The 18,596-nt window shown below is 36.4% G+C and overlaps 1 protein-coding gene across 6 annotated transcripts in view; it reads right to left on the bottom strand.

The window, feature by feature from the left end:
- The window catches only part of EPB41L5 (erythrocyte membrane protein band 4.1 like 5), a 143,020-nt gene that overhangs the window by 59,873 nt on the left and 64,551 nt on the right, over positions 1–18,596 (bottom strand). For 5 of the 6 annotated variants that reach the window (XM_035008198.1, XM_035008197.1, XM_035008199.1 and 2 more), the window contains 3 exons: positions 18,013–18,040; positions 8,835–8,877; positions 8,322–8,437 (listed from right to left, as the gene is read on the bottom strand). In XM_035008198.1, the coding sequence (XP_034864089.1) occupies positions 8,322–8,437; positions 8,835–8,877; positions 18,013–18,040 (187 nt within the window). Of the gene's footprint in view, positions 1–2,015; positions 5,097–8,321; positions 8,438–8,834; positions 8,878–18,012; positions 18,041–18,596 lie in introns of those variants that run through there. The other variant, XM_035008201.1, reaches the window with a different exon arrangement.

Below are 18,596 nucleotides of genomic sequence, written 5' to 3'. Positions count from 1 at the left end.
TTCTCTTTATTAATTCTCCAAGAAGGCTAATATATTCCCCACCAACCCCACATGCTTAAAGCAGCTAAAATGTACACAGTAGCAAGAATTGAAGAAATGAAGTTATATAACACATATTCCAGTGAAAGTGACATGCTTCATTGCCCTAGTATTTCTATTACCAAAGTTAATGTCAAGCGGGTGAAATAAAGTTCTCACAATGATTTCACATGACTAAAGTAAAAAGCTAATTTATATGAACAAAGATGAGAAATTTCTATGTTCTTTAAAAAAGGGAGCTGAGCTTTCCAACAAGGGCCTGGCAAAATGGCTCCCACAAAGAAGAGTGATGAGAAGAAAGGCCGTTCTGCCATCAACAAGGCAGTGACCAGAGAATACACCAACATTCACAAGTAGATCCATGGAGTGGGTTTCAAGAAGTGTGGCCCTCGGGCACTCAAACAGACCTGAAAATTTGCCATGAAGGAGATGGAACTCCAGATGTGTACATTGACACCAGGCTCAACAAAGCTGTCAGGGCCAAAGGAATAAGGAATGTTCCATACCGTATCTGGGTGCAATTGTCCAAAAAATGTAACGAGGATGAAGATTCACCAAACAAGCTCTACACAGTGGTCACCTCTGTACCTGTCACTGTTTTCAAAAATCTACAGTTAATGTGGCTGAGAACTAATCGCTGATTGTTACAAATAAAGGTATAAAACTGAAAAAAAAAGGGGTGGTGGGGAGCTGAGAAAAAATACTGTAAGATTCATAATAAACAGAAAGGATCTGACAAATCACATTTTATACTGAGACAAAAGCATACAGAGAGAGACACACAGAGACACACACACAGAGGTTTCCCCACCCCAGAAGTTATCTTCAAATTCTATCCTTATGTAGAAGCATCTCACATGGAACCATTGACAATTCTGGAATTCTGATGATGTGGTATAATTTATGTTAAAATACCAGAAGGAAGTATGTGGTGGTAAAGAGTTTAAGTGTTATTGGATTTTATTTTTGCAAATCCATATGGTAAGCTCTATATACCAAGGATATAAAATAAATTAATGCAACTTAATATTACTATTTTCAGACCCAATATTCAAAGCCTAACACACACAAAATAATGGCCTTTCAAGCAATGAACTATGGTTTAGAAATGAAGCATATGCTCCAACCAAAACAGTTAAAGTACCATGGTTCAAATGATTACTGCTCCCACCATCAGTACATGCTGCACTAATATGGACAACCATCTCCCCACTTTTTCAGTTTACTCCTGTGAACACATAATAAAGGGATCAAAGCTGAGGATTAGTCTTCTCATTCCTATGAGGCCAGTCATCACAACAGTCTTATATTCCTCCTGAAACCCAAGACACTGTAATCCTCCACTCCTTTCCACCACCCCCTTCATCTATCTTCCCGTTTTGGCAAGATGGAAAGATGAAATGCATGACATCAGGATACATAAAAGTGATAAAGCAAGACTATTAATCAAAATAACATTAGCATATCAACCAAGTAAATATGCAAAAATCTAGTAAATAAAAGAAACTACCATAATTAAGGTCCAGTTCATTGTTTTATCTCATGAAACAAGCTGTCTGCCTGCCCTTCACTTCATTTTTATATTCTGACACGTCTTTTACATCCTAGACAAAGATTCACCCAAGGGTTATTAACAATATTTCCTGGGTCAGTACTTTAAATAAATTTTAGAAGTCCCCCTAAAAAAAGATTTGAATTATGCTGATGATATTAAAATCTTAGAATGTTTGTGTAAGGGGCGCCTGGGTGGCTCAATTGGTTAAGTGTCTGCCTTCGGCTCAAGTCATGATCCCGGGGTCCTGGGATCAAGCTGGCATCACATAGCATCAGGCTCCCTGCTCAGCAGGGAGTCTGCTGCTCCCTCTCCCTCGGCCTCTCTCCCCCGCTTGTGCTCTTCTCTTTCAAATAAATAAAATCTTAAAAAAAAAAAAAAAATCCACAAATGTTTGTGTACTAGTTATTTTTTCAAACACAGACATATACACCACAGGACAAATAAAGTTTGTTTTTCTCTGCAAATCCATTTAAAAGTATATATATGATTACCCTATCAAGGTCAAAAGGGTTAGACTATACTCAGACAGGTAAAAGCCTTTGAAGTGCTTTTACCATCAAAAGAAATAATTATCATAAGAGTTTGTTTATGTTCATGTGTGAAAATGTAAAGATCACTAGCTTTGCTGTGTTTCTGTAAGGTTCTCTGTCTATAAAAGTACAGATGAAACATAACCAACCTAATTCAAGATGTTAAAATTAATTATGTTAAATAAAATTAAGCAAAACACTGAAGTTGAATCACATGGTCCTGGAGTTCTGTGCTGTTGGCTCCATCTGATCAGAAGGATAGTGACCAAGTAAGGTACTTCTGGAGAATATTAGTTCCCTAATCTAGAATGTATGACCACTTACCCTTTAAGCATAATAAAATGCAGAATATAAATAAGTTGGTGACGAATTATTTAATTTAGGATTATTCTTCATAGCTCTGGAAACATGTATATCTTGAAAATATCAGTAGCAAGAATAGTCACAATATTTGATATGAAATCCTAGATCATAGAGAAACTTGTAAAAAATAAACAGATTTGATTCTACTACCATTCAGTCTTAGCCTTCTACTTCCCCCACCCCCTGCGCACTGCCTTCTCTCCCTACCATCCCTCCAATCTAGTTTCTATCATCAGGACTTTACAAATGAACTATAATATAACAAGGTTTTCAAAGAAAGAATAATCATGATGTGATTCTTCCATCACTTAAATATAACAGTACTGATTAACTCAAATTCTAGTATAGAAATGACCACTTTCAATGTAAACTGAAGATCTTACTCTATTACTCTATTACAATCCTTCCCTATTTCCTGAAGTTAAGATTCTGCTAAGATATATATATATAAGGCATTGTTCAGCAGCCTAATCTTCAGATTTCAAGATTAATTTTGGGGTACAAAAAAGTCAAACCTTGGGACTTTCTAAAGACCTAAAAAGCTTTATTATTATACTTCTTTGGTTTCTATTACAGAAACAGTCATTTCTTAATCATATTCACACCCATGAATCTTTTCCTGAATGACACAAACCAGAGTTTTTGTGCTAAAATGTTATGATGCAAATTCCCTGCTTTAAAGAAAAAAATCACCATCAATAATACCTGACAATTATAATCTGAGCTATGTAAAGTCTAAAACAACTCTGAAGGATATACATTAGTGGCCATTTTTAAGCATGCTTTATGATGATAAGACTTAGGGAGGGAGCTGGGTTATTTAAGATATGGACCTGTTCATATTTACAGGATGTGCTAAAGAATACTTTGAGCTTCTGTCTCCTTAAAACAATTGTGATAGGGGTGTGTGGGTGGCTCAGTCGGTTAAGCGTCTGCCTTCGGCTCAGGTCATGATCCCAGTGTCCTGGGATTGAGCCCAGATCTGGTTCTCTGCTCAGCAGGGAGCCAGCTTCTCCCTCTCCCTCTGCCTGCCGCTCCCCCTGCTTGTGCACGGGCACACGCACGCTCTGTCAAATAAATAAAATCTTAAAAAAAAAAGTTGGTGATAAAATCACAGACTGAAACCTGTCTATAAATTTCATTCCTAGATCTTACTTAATTTTGCTTACTTCTATTTTCTCATGACAAGTTGTATTCTATTTGCAACCAACAGTCCAGTAATAAAGCCCTCTGAAACCTGTATCTAGCAGAGAGGGATTAGACCAACCTCAGAAGTAAACAGGATGATATATGGGTTAGGTTGTTTATAATAAAGTTTCATTATCTTGATTATTATTATGAATTCTCAGACTATAATATATCTTCAAATTACCATATACATAGTTTTAAGGTTTGTTAAAATTTCTAAAAACTACAGAAAGGCAAAAGAAATGCTTCCCTTGTATCAGTTCCCATTACATTAGAAATGTACTTTTTCCAGATAATCTGCCTTTATGAATTAAATCAAAGAGTTTAGATGACTACATTCGAAGTTCATAAGGGACCAAAATAGTAATATAACCAATCCATTTGAAAGCGATATGGTTTGGGCTTTACTAAAGGTTGTACAAGGCTAGATTACGAGGCTGCTGCAAACCTGGGAAATCTACCAGATGCATAAGATGAAAAAGAGAAAATGAAAAGACAAAAGTAAATACATTTTCCATTTTGTACAACCATTCATTAGTAATGTAACTAAATTTAGTTAACCACTAGTTAACTAGTTAATCATGCAAAAGTAACCATTTAGGTTTATCTCTTTACATGAATCACATTACTTTCGGTAAATTAAAATACTTGTTAAAAAGTAAAAGTGCTTTTAATTAAAAATTACATTTATTATGACTATAGAATCTTAGGCACTTAACTGAAATTAAGGCATGGGTCACTGTAGAAGTATTAAAAATGGTATAGAAAAGCAGGCTTTATCAAAGTATCATATCACCAAAGGCTGATACATCGTGCCTGGACTATGCTTCCTTCTCACTTGTGATTAGTGTGTCTTATTCTTTTCACCTCAATCTATTTGGATGGCATGGGATGAGAGGATAACAGGCAGCTTTTACACAAACACAAACCTTCTCCTGAGACATCTTCTGAGTGATGTATTAACATGTTAAAATCATGAAAAACCTTTCCAAAATTACAATGATATATACATACCCTTTCAATACAAAAGCATTGTCATTATCATTGATGGCATACAGCTTTCTTCACATTCTTTTTCCTTTCACAGAAGAATTCAATTACAAACAACACTACACAGGTAGTGACTCAATATAAAGTAATTTCTGCCAAATTCTCCTAACGTGATCAATCCTCTATGTACGGAAAATGTATACCATCAACTTGCATGACAAAGAGTCCCAGTGTCTAACGGGCTTAACACTCATATCTCAGTCATGGCTGCATGGCCAGGAAAATGAACACCATGATGGACTCCTGCATTCTTCACATTGTGCTCATGGACAAAGTCAGTGTAGTTTCTATGTGCAGGCTGGGGTGGGGACAAGGCCCTTGTGTTCCACTGGTTTCCACCACGTTGACAGCAGTCACTGGCAGCAGAGAGCCTGGATGGTTGGGGAGTGGGAGGGGAGCACAGTTAGTCAACAGGAATAGGAGAAAATGGATGTGTAAGAGGTAATAAAGGAGAAAGGCAGTGTGACCAGCATGCACCACTGCTATGAGTAGTTACTGACATCTACTCCATGCAATGACTTACAAGAATGGGGGTGGGGGGGTAGAATCCACAAAGTTATATGTAGTGGAAAAGCTCAATATGGAAATATGAGTAAGTAATTAGAGTCAGTTAAGTGAATTAAATAACGAGGAAATTTCACAGAGAACAAAATACTCTATCTGTCCCTGATGTTGGTACCAAAATCAAAGTTAAAAATATTGTTTGAAGTTCTAATGAGAAGGAAAAAATATTTATGATCTAATTTAATTCAAGTATTTAAAAGGACACTTCTACATTATGGACAAAGGCACATACAGAAAAGAGCAACTATGAAAATTATTCCCCAAATTAAGTGATTTCACAAAACTGAAATCCAGGAAACAAAATTCAGAAAGAACATTAAAAAAACAAAAAACAAAAAGCTACCTTCAGAGGCAATGTAATTTTACGTCAATGTTTCCAATTAACAATGGAGAATCATTGTTCCTTCTATAATCAAAGTTCACAGGACCTCAGAATCAAATTCAACAGGTACAGATAATGTGATGAAATTGTAAGCCCCTCCAAGGAACAGTTTAGTAAGTATAGTAAGATACCCTTATCACACAGTGCTATAGAATAGGCCTACAGAACTATGAGAGTGAAGCATGCATACAAGCAGTTCCTGGTGAGAAATAATTAGATCCTCCAGTAGAAAGAAACATTTGTCACAGTTCAGAAAATCAAGGTTTTGCAACACAGCAAAAAGGGCAGCACATATTTAAGATAATTATAAAGAAAAAAAATCAACCCAATTATAAAAGATGTCTAAGGATAAATTTTTAAATACAGTATTTTTCTAACTCAACTAAAACATGAATCCTCATCTTTTTTTCCTTAAGGAAACTGAAATTAACTAAAAGGATTTTTCAGAACAAACTTGAATGCTTTTTTTACAATAAAATCATCATCTTTTCTTCAACAGATATATAATTTGTCCATCAGATCTATCCCATAAAATTCATGACCCTCAATATATGGTCTCTGAAAATTTAGGAAATTAAGTTAGGTTTATATTCTCCCTGATATATGCAAGATTTCCCAAATATTATTCAGTTTTGTTTTTGTTGTTGTTTATAAATGGTTTAATGGATGTAATACATAAATTGTTTCTCCAAAGGTGATACTCTAAATATCAGATAATTCTACATTATTGATAAACCAAATCATTCACTGAAATAATGGTGTCATTTAGAAGACACCACTGAGAGAAAGCTAAAGAACTGAACGTGAAGTAGGTTTAGATTAAAATGGTTAGAAGTTATCTACCTGATAATAGTCTGTTATTCTGCCCAATTGTTCAAACCTTGGGAGCATTTCCAAATTTTATTAACTTATCACTTTCTAAAGGAGGACTGTTTTATATTCATTTAAGAGCATTAATAATAATAAAAGCATGCAGAAACAAAAAGTGAAATATAGAATGCACTTTAAATTCAGGCTAGGGAATCCACTGGCTCCAAGACAGAACAGTTCTATATTCAGTTCCATGCCACTGCTGACACACACTGAGGCTCATCAGGTTTTCAGGATCACCATTTTACTCCATTTCCGCAAAGGAGGTCTCAGCAAAAGTATATAATGGAAGGACACATAGTTCCAAATTTTCCATTTTCCCTAAAATTAAATACTCTCAGATTCAGTATTGTCTCTTTTAAAGGCTGTGTCAAAGGAACTACGGAGTGCCTAATAAATCAAATTAAATAGATTTAAATATGTGCCCATTAAAATTATAAAACTGAATAAAGATTTAGTGTCATAATATAGTACGCAAACCCCCTCCCAGATTCTCATTCCATATTAATATAAAAGGTAAGCATGTACTAAGGGAGTTCTTTTATAGGTGAAGTCTGGTTTCCTTGCCAATAGGATTTGGTGGTAACATCAAGGCCATAAAACATAGCTGCTTACTGGAGCTGTGTTTACAGTAAGAAACTGAAGAAACTCTTTAATGGCTTAAAAAAATAAAGACTAAATTTGATATTTAGAAGCCTCACTGTTCATACTTTAAGTGTGTGCCCACATGCGCGCACACACACAAAGTACCCCTCTACCACACTCTCAGGTAAAAGGAAAAGAAAAAAATGGTAAAGAAAAAAAAAATCCCTCAATCTTAGAAATTAATCAAGTTATTTGGAACTGAAGTAAAAATACGCCCAACCACGAAAGAGCAAAGCATCTTGCAAGTTAGTTAAGCCAAAATAACAGTGAAAAACAATTTCATAGCAAAGACTGAAAATAATCACCAACCACTGTTGACCCACCACCATGAAGGAAGAACTGGTTGCACAGAAAGCTGACCAAAACCTTGAGATCACCACAGAAACTCATTAGATTTCAGGGACTAAACAAACTAAGAGCAAGAGAAAAAGAGAAAAATCCTATGAATTATCAAAGTTCATTTCATAGACACACAATTTGAACAGATGCAACCAACATGACCATTCAACCAAATAATTCCCTCCAAGCCACATACACTTATTTGGGAAATGATGAACCCTACTGATTACACTCCAATAAGCCACAAAGTATTCATATTTGTGTACTAATTATGAATGTTTAAAAAAAGACCCTGGAAATCTAAACAAAGTACCTTCTCTGTCATCAGATTATCTCTCCATCCCCCAAAAGCATTAAAATATTTTTTTTAGATTATAATCTTGTTTCCCTTTTGGCTTATCTTCAGTTTTTAATGAAAAAACACATCCAAAGCACTAGCATTACGTTGTGTGGAATAACATATGATGAACTTATTTTCCTTATTGATCTGAAAAAAGGTTCTACTGACTAGCATTGAAGTCCTTTTCAACAGAGAACCACCCACCACTTCCAATCATGCTAACCAAAATAAGGAGAGATATCTGATTTCTTCAATTAAATAATTGCATTCCCTTCTTCATACATATCCTTTATTTTCCCAAACCCAGTATGACTGTTTAATAATATGTTTCTGTTCAGCTTACAAATATGAATAATTTGCTTTCAATCATATTTAAAGTCTTCTAAGATCGTGGTTGGGAATTTAGAATACCATTAAGCAAGCAACATTTTATTCCAGTTTAAGGAGTTAACAAACCATTTCCTGTCATGCTGGTCTAATCCAGGATTCCTTGGAAGATTCTCTATCTCTGCCAGCACAGGACCAGAGGGAACAGAAGGAATCCCAGGCAGAGTAGATCTCACACCCCAAGCCTGTGGATTATAAAATTATAAAAATCATCTATTTTGCCTAGATAAAAGATTTCTTCACCAATAAACAGAACATTAAAATGGAATACTATCAACATAGTGCAAACAAATGCTTGAATGTTATGTACTACCTCAGAGATAGATAATAATCTAACTAAATATTAATATCTTATTCATTAAATAGGATTTACAGGAACAGAAAATGTTCTATAGAGCACCTATTCTATTTACAACATCTCAGATAATAACAGAGGGTTTCATTATCTACTTTACAGATTAAAAAAAAGAAAACGCACAAAACCGTCCCAAAGTTACACCACTATGAAAATACAATTAATAATACCACTATTTGTCATAATTAACTAGTATTCTAGTGTTTAGAAGCTTAGTATGATCTCACCTGTTGGGAGCTGTTACTCTGAGTTGAAACATTATTGTGAACACTGTAATGGAGAAAAATATCTATTAAAAAAACCATATATAAAATTCGAGGGCTTCACATTGTAAGATTATACATACAGTAATGAAAGTAGTTTTATTTTTAAAGGCATTGTTTTGTTGCAAATAAAGAAAAAATTACTGTTGGAACCTAAAACTAAAATGTAAGATGCCCAGAAAACATTTGCTTTTATAGACAAATACTTGTTTTTCTATAATCTGTTCCTTTGAGATTTCCATATACCTGTATTTTGTGCTTTAAATGTGTAGTTCACTACTAATCTTGTTTATTCATTGGACAGTATCTGTCAAAGATGCAAAATGAAGAGCAGCACAAATGATACCTTAAATTCAAGGCATTGAGCACAAATATCCACATAAACTTATCTGTCACTTCTTTTTTTTTTTTAAAGATTTTATTTATTTATTTGAGAGAGAGAATGAGAGACAGAGAGCATGAGAGGAAGGAGGGTCAGAGGGAGAAGCAGACTCCCCGCCAAGCAGGGAGCCCGATGCGGGACTCGATCCCGGGACTCCAGGATCATGACCTGAGCCGAAGGCAGTCGCTTAACCAACTGAGCCACCCAGGTGCCCCTTACCTGTCACTTCTTTTGTATATTCCTACCCTCTCAAGATTTTCCACTGTCAGCAACAGCTCAACATTTTATAACTTAAAAGGCCTTAGTATAAACTTAAAGTCAGAAACCTCTCTGTATGCTTTCTACTCCAAATGATTTATGTTTTTAAATTTTTAGTTTAGGCTGTATTCATTCCCCTCCTCCATCGCTTTCCCACAAAAAAGCACTTAAAAAATAATCTAAAACAAAATAATAAAAACAAACCTCAGGACAGCTAAAAAAAGAGAACATTCAATGAAATAATTCAAAGATAACATATTATCACAACAAAATGATGGGAATAAAGAGTTTATGGACTTCACTACGTTAAAAACTAATGATGTAATGTATGGTGATTAACATAATAAAAAACTACATCAAAAACTAATTATGTAATGTATAGTGATTAACATAACATAATAAAAAAAAAAAGTTTATGGACTTCAGAACTTCTAACATAAGCATACATGTATCCTGAGGTAAAAAATTCAACTAAGGTAACTGAAAATATGTTCAAAGTTTTATACATATATATAGACACACACACACACAATTCCTGGAAAGTGAGAAAATAATCTACAGATTTAATGAGAGCACTATGTTCCAGGAAAATGAGACAGGGAATTAAATTCATTCAATCCCTTACTGGATAAGGAAAGAATACTTAAGGTACCCCAAGGAGATTAAAAGGAAATCACTGCCAATATCTGGCTGGCACAGACCTCCTCATAGAAATATTCAAGAATATTATACCCAAGGACACCTGAGTGGCTCAATTGGTTAAGCATCTGCCTTCAACTCAGGTCATGATCCCAGGGTGCTGGGATCGAGTCCTGCATCAGGCTCCTTGCTCAGCAGGGAGTCTGCTTCTTCCTCTGCCTCTCCCCCTGCTTGTGCTCTCTCTCTCGGACAAATAATATTTCTTTAATAAATAATAATATTATACCCAGCCAAGATGTCATTCTAGTAAAAGGGAACGGCCAGGGGTGCCTGGGTGGCTCAGTTGGTTAAGGATCTGCCTTCAGTTCAGGTCATGATCTCAGGGTCCTGGGATCAAACCCCATGTCAGGCTCCCTCCTCAGCTTGCTCTGTCTCACATAAATAAAATCTTAAAAAAAAAAACAGAAAAGAAAAGACAAAAGGAAATGGGCAAAGCTTCTCAAACCAAACTCTGAATACAGCATCTAGGAGCCTTTCTCAGAGGGGTGGGAGCAAAACAATCTGATGAAGGACAACCAATTAAGAAAGAACTCAAGAACGAAGAGGCTGGGGCGCCTGGGTGGCTCAGTCGGTTAAGTCAGGTCGGCTCAGGTCATGATCCCAGAGTGCTGGGATCGAGACCCACCATCAGACTCCCTCCCTGAGTCCGCTTCTCCCTCTGACCCGCCCTGCCCACCCCCACTCATGCTCTCTCTCTCAAATAAATGAATAAAATCTTAAAAAAAAAAAAAAATGAAGAGGTCTTGCTAAAAGCTACGTGATGAGAAGTGAATCAATTTTATATCTTATTTTTTATTACCTACATCTTATCACAAGTTGAGTCACCAGAACTTGCAGTAGCATTGCCTGGATTCAAATCTGAGCTGTACCACTACCACTAGTTCTATTCTCTAAACCTCAGGTTCTTCATTTGCATGAAACTGTTAGGAGGATTAAATGCATTAATATTAGCAAAACACAAAGAACAGTGATAAATAAAACCGACCAAAAAAAAAAAATACTGGTTAGTGTATAACTGTTGTCAAGACATTTGCAAAGAATATACCTGTCAGGCATGACTTCCTTGGACTAATGCTACCGCTCCCAGAACACATTATGCTGGTTTAAGTAACCCATAATCCCAGATATTATGAAATCTCATCCAACCTGCTTGGCTGGATGATCCCCTTGGTTACTCTTTGAAGCTTTCCTTTAACTGAGAATAACTCCAGCAAGTGATAAATAAAAGATGAATAGTAACATGAAAAAAAGTGCTTATAATATGTGATCTCAATGGGATCACAGCCCCGTTTTCAAATAATTTGAAATGTAGAAAGCACTATTTTCTCATAATTACACATTCTTTCACTTCCACTAACACAAAAGTAGGAATGAATACTTCTCATTACTGATCTAATCCAAGCTTCCCCTTTCAAAGGACCACCTGTAATAACTGACCCCTTTTGCTCTTATGCTCTCTGTATTCATCACTTCCTCCTCCGTTCCTTCTTTTTCCTCTCTTTTCCGTCTTCAAGATTCTGTCAGCTAAGCCTGTACAAAAAGTATTAATCATTGAAATGTTATCTATCCTTTAAAATGTCACCTCTTCTTAGGATACTTTATACTAGTCAAGACTCATAGGGAATAGTTAGGAAATAAAATAGTATAAGGAAAACCGCTGACATCAGCCACTTTAAAAACCTGTTACTCAAATAGGCACATTACAAGGTCAAGAAGCTTTTTAGGTCAAATAGCTGTGCTTTTTCAAACAGTACTGTATTCCCTGGTTCACTGGAGCAAAACTGTTCATGCAAACAGAACTACAAGGGCAAAAATGAAAGGGCATTCATGCCAGTCCAAACTCAGGTTCTCTCAAGCAGTGTTATGAAGAGTGGTAAATAACCTTCAGGAGAGCTGGGTCCCCCTCTACATTTCACGTCTAAAAGTTTATTGTAAAAAATAATAACAATAAAGTATCATTGCTTAAATATCCCATTTCTGTTGTGCTTTCCAGAGCCAAATGCATTTTTTCCTTTTATTTTTTTTTTTTATTAACGTACAGTGTATTATTTGTTTCAGGGGTACAGGTCTGTGATTCATCAGTCTTACATAATTCACAGCGCTCACCACAGCACATACTCTTCCCAATGTCTGTCACCCAGCCACCCCATCCATCCCGCCCCCCCTCCACTCCAGCAACCCTCAGTTTGTTTCCTGAGATTAAGAGTCTCTTATGGTTTGTCTCCCTCTCTGGTTTCATCTTGTTTCATTTTCCCTCCCTTCCCCTATGATCCTCTGCCTTGTTGCTCAAATTCCTCATGTTAGTGAGATCATATGATACTTGTCTTTCTCTGACTGACTTATTTCACTTAGCATAATAGCCTCTAGTCCCATCCACATAGTTGCAAATGGCAAGATTTCATTTTTTGATGGCTGTGTAATATTCCAGTGTGTGTGTGTACCACATCTTCTGTATCCATTCATCTGTTGATGGACATCTAAGCTCTTTCCATAGTTTGGTTATTGTGGACATTGCTGCTATAAACATCGGGGTGCATATGCCCTTTTGGATCACTACATTTGTATCTTTGGGGTAAATACCCAATAGTGCAATTCCTGGGTCGTAGGGTAGCTCTATTTTCAACTTTTTGAGGAACCTCCATACTGTTTTCCAGAGTGGCTGCACCAGCTTGCATTCCCACCAACAGTGCAGGAGGATTCCCCTTTCTCCGCATCCCCACCAACATCTGTCCTTTCCTGACTTGTTAACTTTAGCCATTCTGACTGGTGTGAGGTGGTATCTCATTGAGGTTTTGATTTGGATTTCCCTGATGCCGAGTGATGTTGAGCACTTTTTCATGTGTCTGTGAGCCAAAAGCATTTTTCAAGCAAAGATAATAAAACTTAGTTATTAAAATTAAATTAATCTTAATTCTAAGAAACAGACTATATAGTCATACTTAATTAAGTTTTTGGTCAGAAATGTATATTTCCAAAAAAAAATTTTTTTTTTAAAGATTTTATTCATTTATTTGAGACAGAGAGACAGAGAAAGAATGCACGCAAGCATGAGTGGTAGGGAGGGTGGGGAGTGGTAAGGAGGAGCAGAGGAAGAAGCAGACTCCCCGATGAGCAAGGAGCCCAATGTGGGGCTCGATCCCAGCACCCTGAGATCATGACCTGAGCCAAAGGCAGACACTTAACTGACTGAGCCACCCAGGCGCCCCTCAGAAAAATTGTAAAGGACAAATTCTTGCAAATAAAAACCTTAATTTTTCAACTATATATTATTGCTTGAATACTTTGTTTACATTTTGGTAAATTCACCAGGTTATCTTTCTTATTTTAAGCTCTAATATTCTGTCCCAGCCTCCCTTTCAGGTAAGCAAGATATAATCCATTAAACAAAAAACAAACAAAATAGTTTAAAAAGTACAGAATACCTCTAACATTTCTCCATCATTTTTCTTAAAAGCATAGCTTATAAATAACTACAATGAAAGTAAAAGTGTACAACTCAGGAAAGGCAGAAAACTTTGTTTTTTACCCAATTAAAAATTCACAATAGAGAGAATAGCTCACTTCCTCCGTACTCGATTCATTATTTTTTAACAGCCTACTGACAGCTAAAGAAACTTCAGGAGAAGTGCTTTTGTGATGAATCACTAATCACAGCCCAACTTTAATCGTTTTCTAAGTGGGGAAAAAAAAAAAAAAAAAAAGGGCATCTCAAGGAGAGGCTGACCATACTCACTCAGTACCCCAAATCAAACGATTTCTCCTTTTGAAGAAGCTCTAGTCATACATCTGCCATATAACAGTAGACAAATTCAAGAGTTAACTAGATTTGCAAGTATGTCCTGAATCTGATACTTCAACAGACATTCCAAGAAACTGACATATACCAACAGTTGAGAAGCATTATATGAAACTATACATTGTAATATGTACTATTAAAATTAATGAGTCATCATCAAAAGTAGAATTTCTGGGGGTGCCTGGGAGGCTCAGTCGTTAAGTGTCTGCCTTCGGCTCAGGTCATGATCCCAGGGTCCTGGGATCGAGCCCCGCATCGGGCTCCCTGCTCCGCGGGAGGCCTGCTTCTCCCTCTCCCACTCCCCCTGCTTGTGTTCCCTCCCTCTCTAGCTGTCTCTCTGTCAAATAAATAATAAAGTCTTAAAAAAAAAAAAAAAAGGTAGAACTTCTGGAATGGTGGTTTGAGGACTCTCTCCCCAGTGAAACGAACATTTAGCTGGGGAAAATTATTTTAAAAAAAAATCATTAAAAAGCATACATCAGGGGACGCCTGGGTGGCTCAGTCAGTTAAGCGTCTGCCTTCAGCTCAGGTCATGATCCCAGGGTCCTGGGATCGAGTCCCGCATCGGGCTCCCTGCTCCGCAGGGAGCCTGCTTCTCCCTCTGCCTCTGCCTCTCTCTCTCTATCTCTCATGAATAAATAAATAAAATCTTTAAAAAAAAAAAAAAGCATACATCAGTGAATAAACATTTATTCAAGAAAATCTACTAAATCTCAGAGCTGAGTCTGGCATTTGAGTCACAATTTGCTCTCATTCCCTACTCCCCCAAGTTCAATGTGGTGAAAGCTTTACTCCACATGAGTATGGCCAAGAAGATGGAACACTCTCCAAGCAACCCACTTAAATCAGCTATTTTAAATATGTGCAGGAACTAAAAAATCAAATCTAAAGAAATAAGTATGGGAACACTGTCTCCACAAAAAGAAAATATCATTAAACAGAGAATTTATAGATAAGAATCAAATAGGGAAATTCTTAACTTGAAATGTACAATAACTGAAATATAAAATTAACTGAAAGGCCACAACAGGAGATTTGAGAAGGTGGAAGAATCAATGACTTGAAATGGGTCACCTGAAATTATCTAGTCTGAGTAACAGAAAGAAAAAGAATGAAGAAAAATGAACTCAGATATCTGTGGGACACCATCACATGTAACAACAGGCATGTAATGGGAGTCCCAGAAGGAGAGGTGAGAAAGGAAAAGAGATCATTTGAAGAAATAATGGCTGAGAACTTCCCAAATTTGATAAAAGTAATATACCATGGAAAAGCAACCAGAATAAAAATGGACTGCCAATCAAACAAAAAAGACTTCAAAACAAAAAAAAATTACTAGAGAAAAAGAGTGACATTTCATCATAATAAAAGAACCAAACAATTATAAAGATATCTGCACTTAACAAAAAGCCCCAAAATATATGAAACAAAAACTGAAAGAATTAAAGGGAGAAACAGACAACTAAGTGACAATAACTGGGAGACTTCAAAACCTAACTCTTAATAATGGATAACTCAGGGCGCCTGTGTGGCTCAGTTGGTTGAGCGACTGCCTTCGGCTCAGGTCATGATCCTGAAGTCCCAGGATCGAGTCCCACATCGGGCTCCCTGCTCGGGAGTCTGCTTCTCCCTCTGACCCTCCCCCCTCTCATGTGCTCTCTCTCTCTCTCTCTCAAATAAATAAATAAAATCTTAAAAAAAAAATAATAATAATGGATAACTCAGCAAAAGATCAGTAATGAAAGAGAAGTCCTGAGCAGTATAAAAAGAACATTACACTCAAAAACAGAATATACACATTCTTCTCAAGTGCGTTTAGACCATTTTCTGAGATAAATCTTATGTTAAGCTATAAAAAAGTTTCAATAAATTTATAAGGATCAACATCATATGAAGTATGTCCTCTAACCATGTAGAGTAAAAGTACAAAAAAATAACAAAGGAAAATTTTAAATATTCACAAATGTGTGGAAATCAAGGAGCACACTCCCAAGTAACCAAAGGGTCAAGGAAGAAATCAAAAGAGAAACTGGAAAATAATTTGGGATAAATAAAAATGAAAATAAAACACACCAAACATGGAATGTGATTAAAGCAGTGGTTGGAGGAAAATCTATAGCAATAAATGTTTTATATTAAAAAAGAATTGGAGGCACCTGGGTGGCTCAGTCGGTTAAACATCTGCCTTTGGCTCAGGTCATGATCTCAGGGTCCTGGGATCAAGCCCTGCATCAGGCACCCTGCTCAGCGGGGGAGTCTGCTTCTCCCTCTCCCTCTGCCTCCTCCCCCCTGCTCATGCTCTAATAAATAAATAAAATCTTAAAAAAAAAAAAAAAAGAATGGGGAACCTGGGTGGCTCAGTCAGCTAAGTGCCCAACTCTTGATTTCGGCTCAGGTCATGATGTCAGGGTCGTGAGATCGAGCCTTGCATCGGGCTCCATGCTCAGCACAGAGTCTGCCTGTCCCTAACCCTAGTCCCCTGCTGCACCCCCCCCACTACAACACACACTCTCTCTCTCTCTCTCAAATAAATAATTTAGAAAAAAAAAATAATAAAGATCTCAAATAACCTAATTTCCCACATTAAGACACCAGAAAGAGAAAAACTAAACCTAAAGCAAGTATAAGAAATGAAATAATGTATCACAGGCAGCCGGCTGGCTCAGTGGGTAGAGCATGCAACTCTTGATCTTGGCGTCATGGGTTCAAGCCCCATGTTGGGCGTGAAGCCTACTTTAAATTTAAAAATTAAAAAAAAAGAAAGAATATATCAGAGCAAAATTTAATAAACTTGAAAAACAGACAAGAATCAGTGAAATCAAAAGCGGGTTTTTTGAAAAGGCCCACAAAATGGGCTAACCTTTACCTCAGCTGACCAAGGAGGGGGAAAAACCCTCAAATTACTAAAATTAGAAATGAATGAGGGAACATCACTACTAACCTTACAGAAATAAAAAGGAAAAGGAAGTAAACATGAACAACTGCATGCCACCAATTAGGTAACTTAGATGAAATGGACAAATTTCAGAAAGACAGAAACTGAGTCAAAATGAAAAATAAAATCTGAATGGATCTGTAACAAGAGACTGAAGTAGGAATTTTAAAACTTTACACAACGAGAAAGTCCAGGCAAGATGGCCTTTATAATGGTGAATTCTTTAAAGAAGAATGCCAATTCTTTTATAAATTCTTCCCCCCGCCACCCCCAAACAGAAAGGAAACATTTTCAACTCATTCTGTAAAGCCAAAATTATCCTGATACCGAAATCAGATGCAGAATTACAGGAAAACTATAGACCAGTGTCTTCAACAAATATACACATACAGGGGCGCCTGGGTGGCTCAGTCAGTTAAGCAGCTGCCTTCGGTTCAGGTCATGATCCCAGTGTCCTGGGATCAAGCCCCGCATCAGGCTCCCTACTCAGCGGGAAGCCTGCTTCTCCCTCTCCCTCTGCCTGCCACTCCCCCTGCTTGTGCTCTCTCTCTTTCCCTCTGTCAAAATAGATTAAAAAAAAAAAAAAAACTTAAAAAAAAAATAATATATATATACACACACATACAAATCCACAACAAAATGCTAGTGAACCAAATCCAGCAACATATGATATAAAGAATTATACACCATGACCAAGTGGGGATTATCCCAGGAATAAAATTAATTGCTTATCTGCAAATAAACCTTTGTTCTTTGAGCTCCTTGTGCATAAGAACCCTAATTTATTCATCTTTATATCCTCGGTGACAGGCCAATAACAAATGTATGTCATTCTCATTATAAATAACACATCCATCCCCACCCCTGCCCTTTATTTCTTTAAACTGCTTTATTTTTCTTTGTGTCAATTTTATCTGGAATTATGTATATTTTTGTTCCCTGCTACAGTCCCAATGCTCAGGGAAACTTAACACGTTGACAAGTCTTCAACAAATATTTGTTTAATTAATGATAGCAACTACATAAATGCTAAATTCTAAATTCTGTTCCTAAATTGTAAGTCATTACTCACCTGAGTTCTTCAGGTTTTGCTGTACTTGCTGACAGAGGAAAAAAAAGAAAATGTCCCATTAGTTTCCGCTTACATGGTAAACTGCTTAACTATTCATAAAAGTAAATCTAGGGAGTTTTTAAGCCATATTTCCCAATTATAGATTCAAAAACCGTCATTTCACAAAATGTTCTAGGATTCACATCATTAAAATCAATAATGACAATTACTTCCATTTTTAAAACAAGCAATAAAATAACATCTTCTTTTAAAACAGAACCACCTGCAAGCCTCCTAGAGTGAGGTGACAATAAAACACTGTCAGTGGAAAATAAGAGGTAACTGAGGGTTTCAAATCACCACGAACTAAAATGGTCTCATTAAAAGTTATGTATTCTTTAATTTATAGTAATACCAAACAAAAATTATGAATATAAATGAGTTTTTTATGCCAAACATCAGGTCACGGCAGATGTTTCTGGACAACTGGGATGACCCTAGTCAGACATACTAAAAACTCAACCTGTACTTTAATACTAACTCAGATTCAAAACCAACCATAACTTTTAGTTTCTCAAGTAAATCATGCTTTTTATTACATAAAG

This window comes from Mirounga leonina, unplaced genomic scaffold (assembly GCF_011800145.1).
Source record: "Mirounga leonina isolate KUSES-001 unplaced genomic scaffold, KU_Mleo_1.0 Mir_151, whole genome shotgun sequence".
NCBI lineage: Eukaryota > Metazoa > Chordata > Mammalia > Carnivora > Phocidae > Mirounga > Mirounga leonina.
This window is presented reverse-complemented; position numbering and strand designations above follow the sequence as displayed.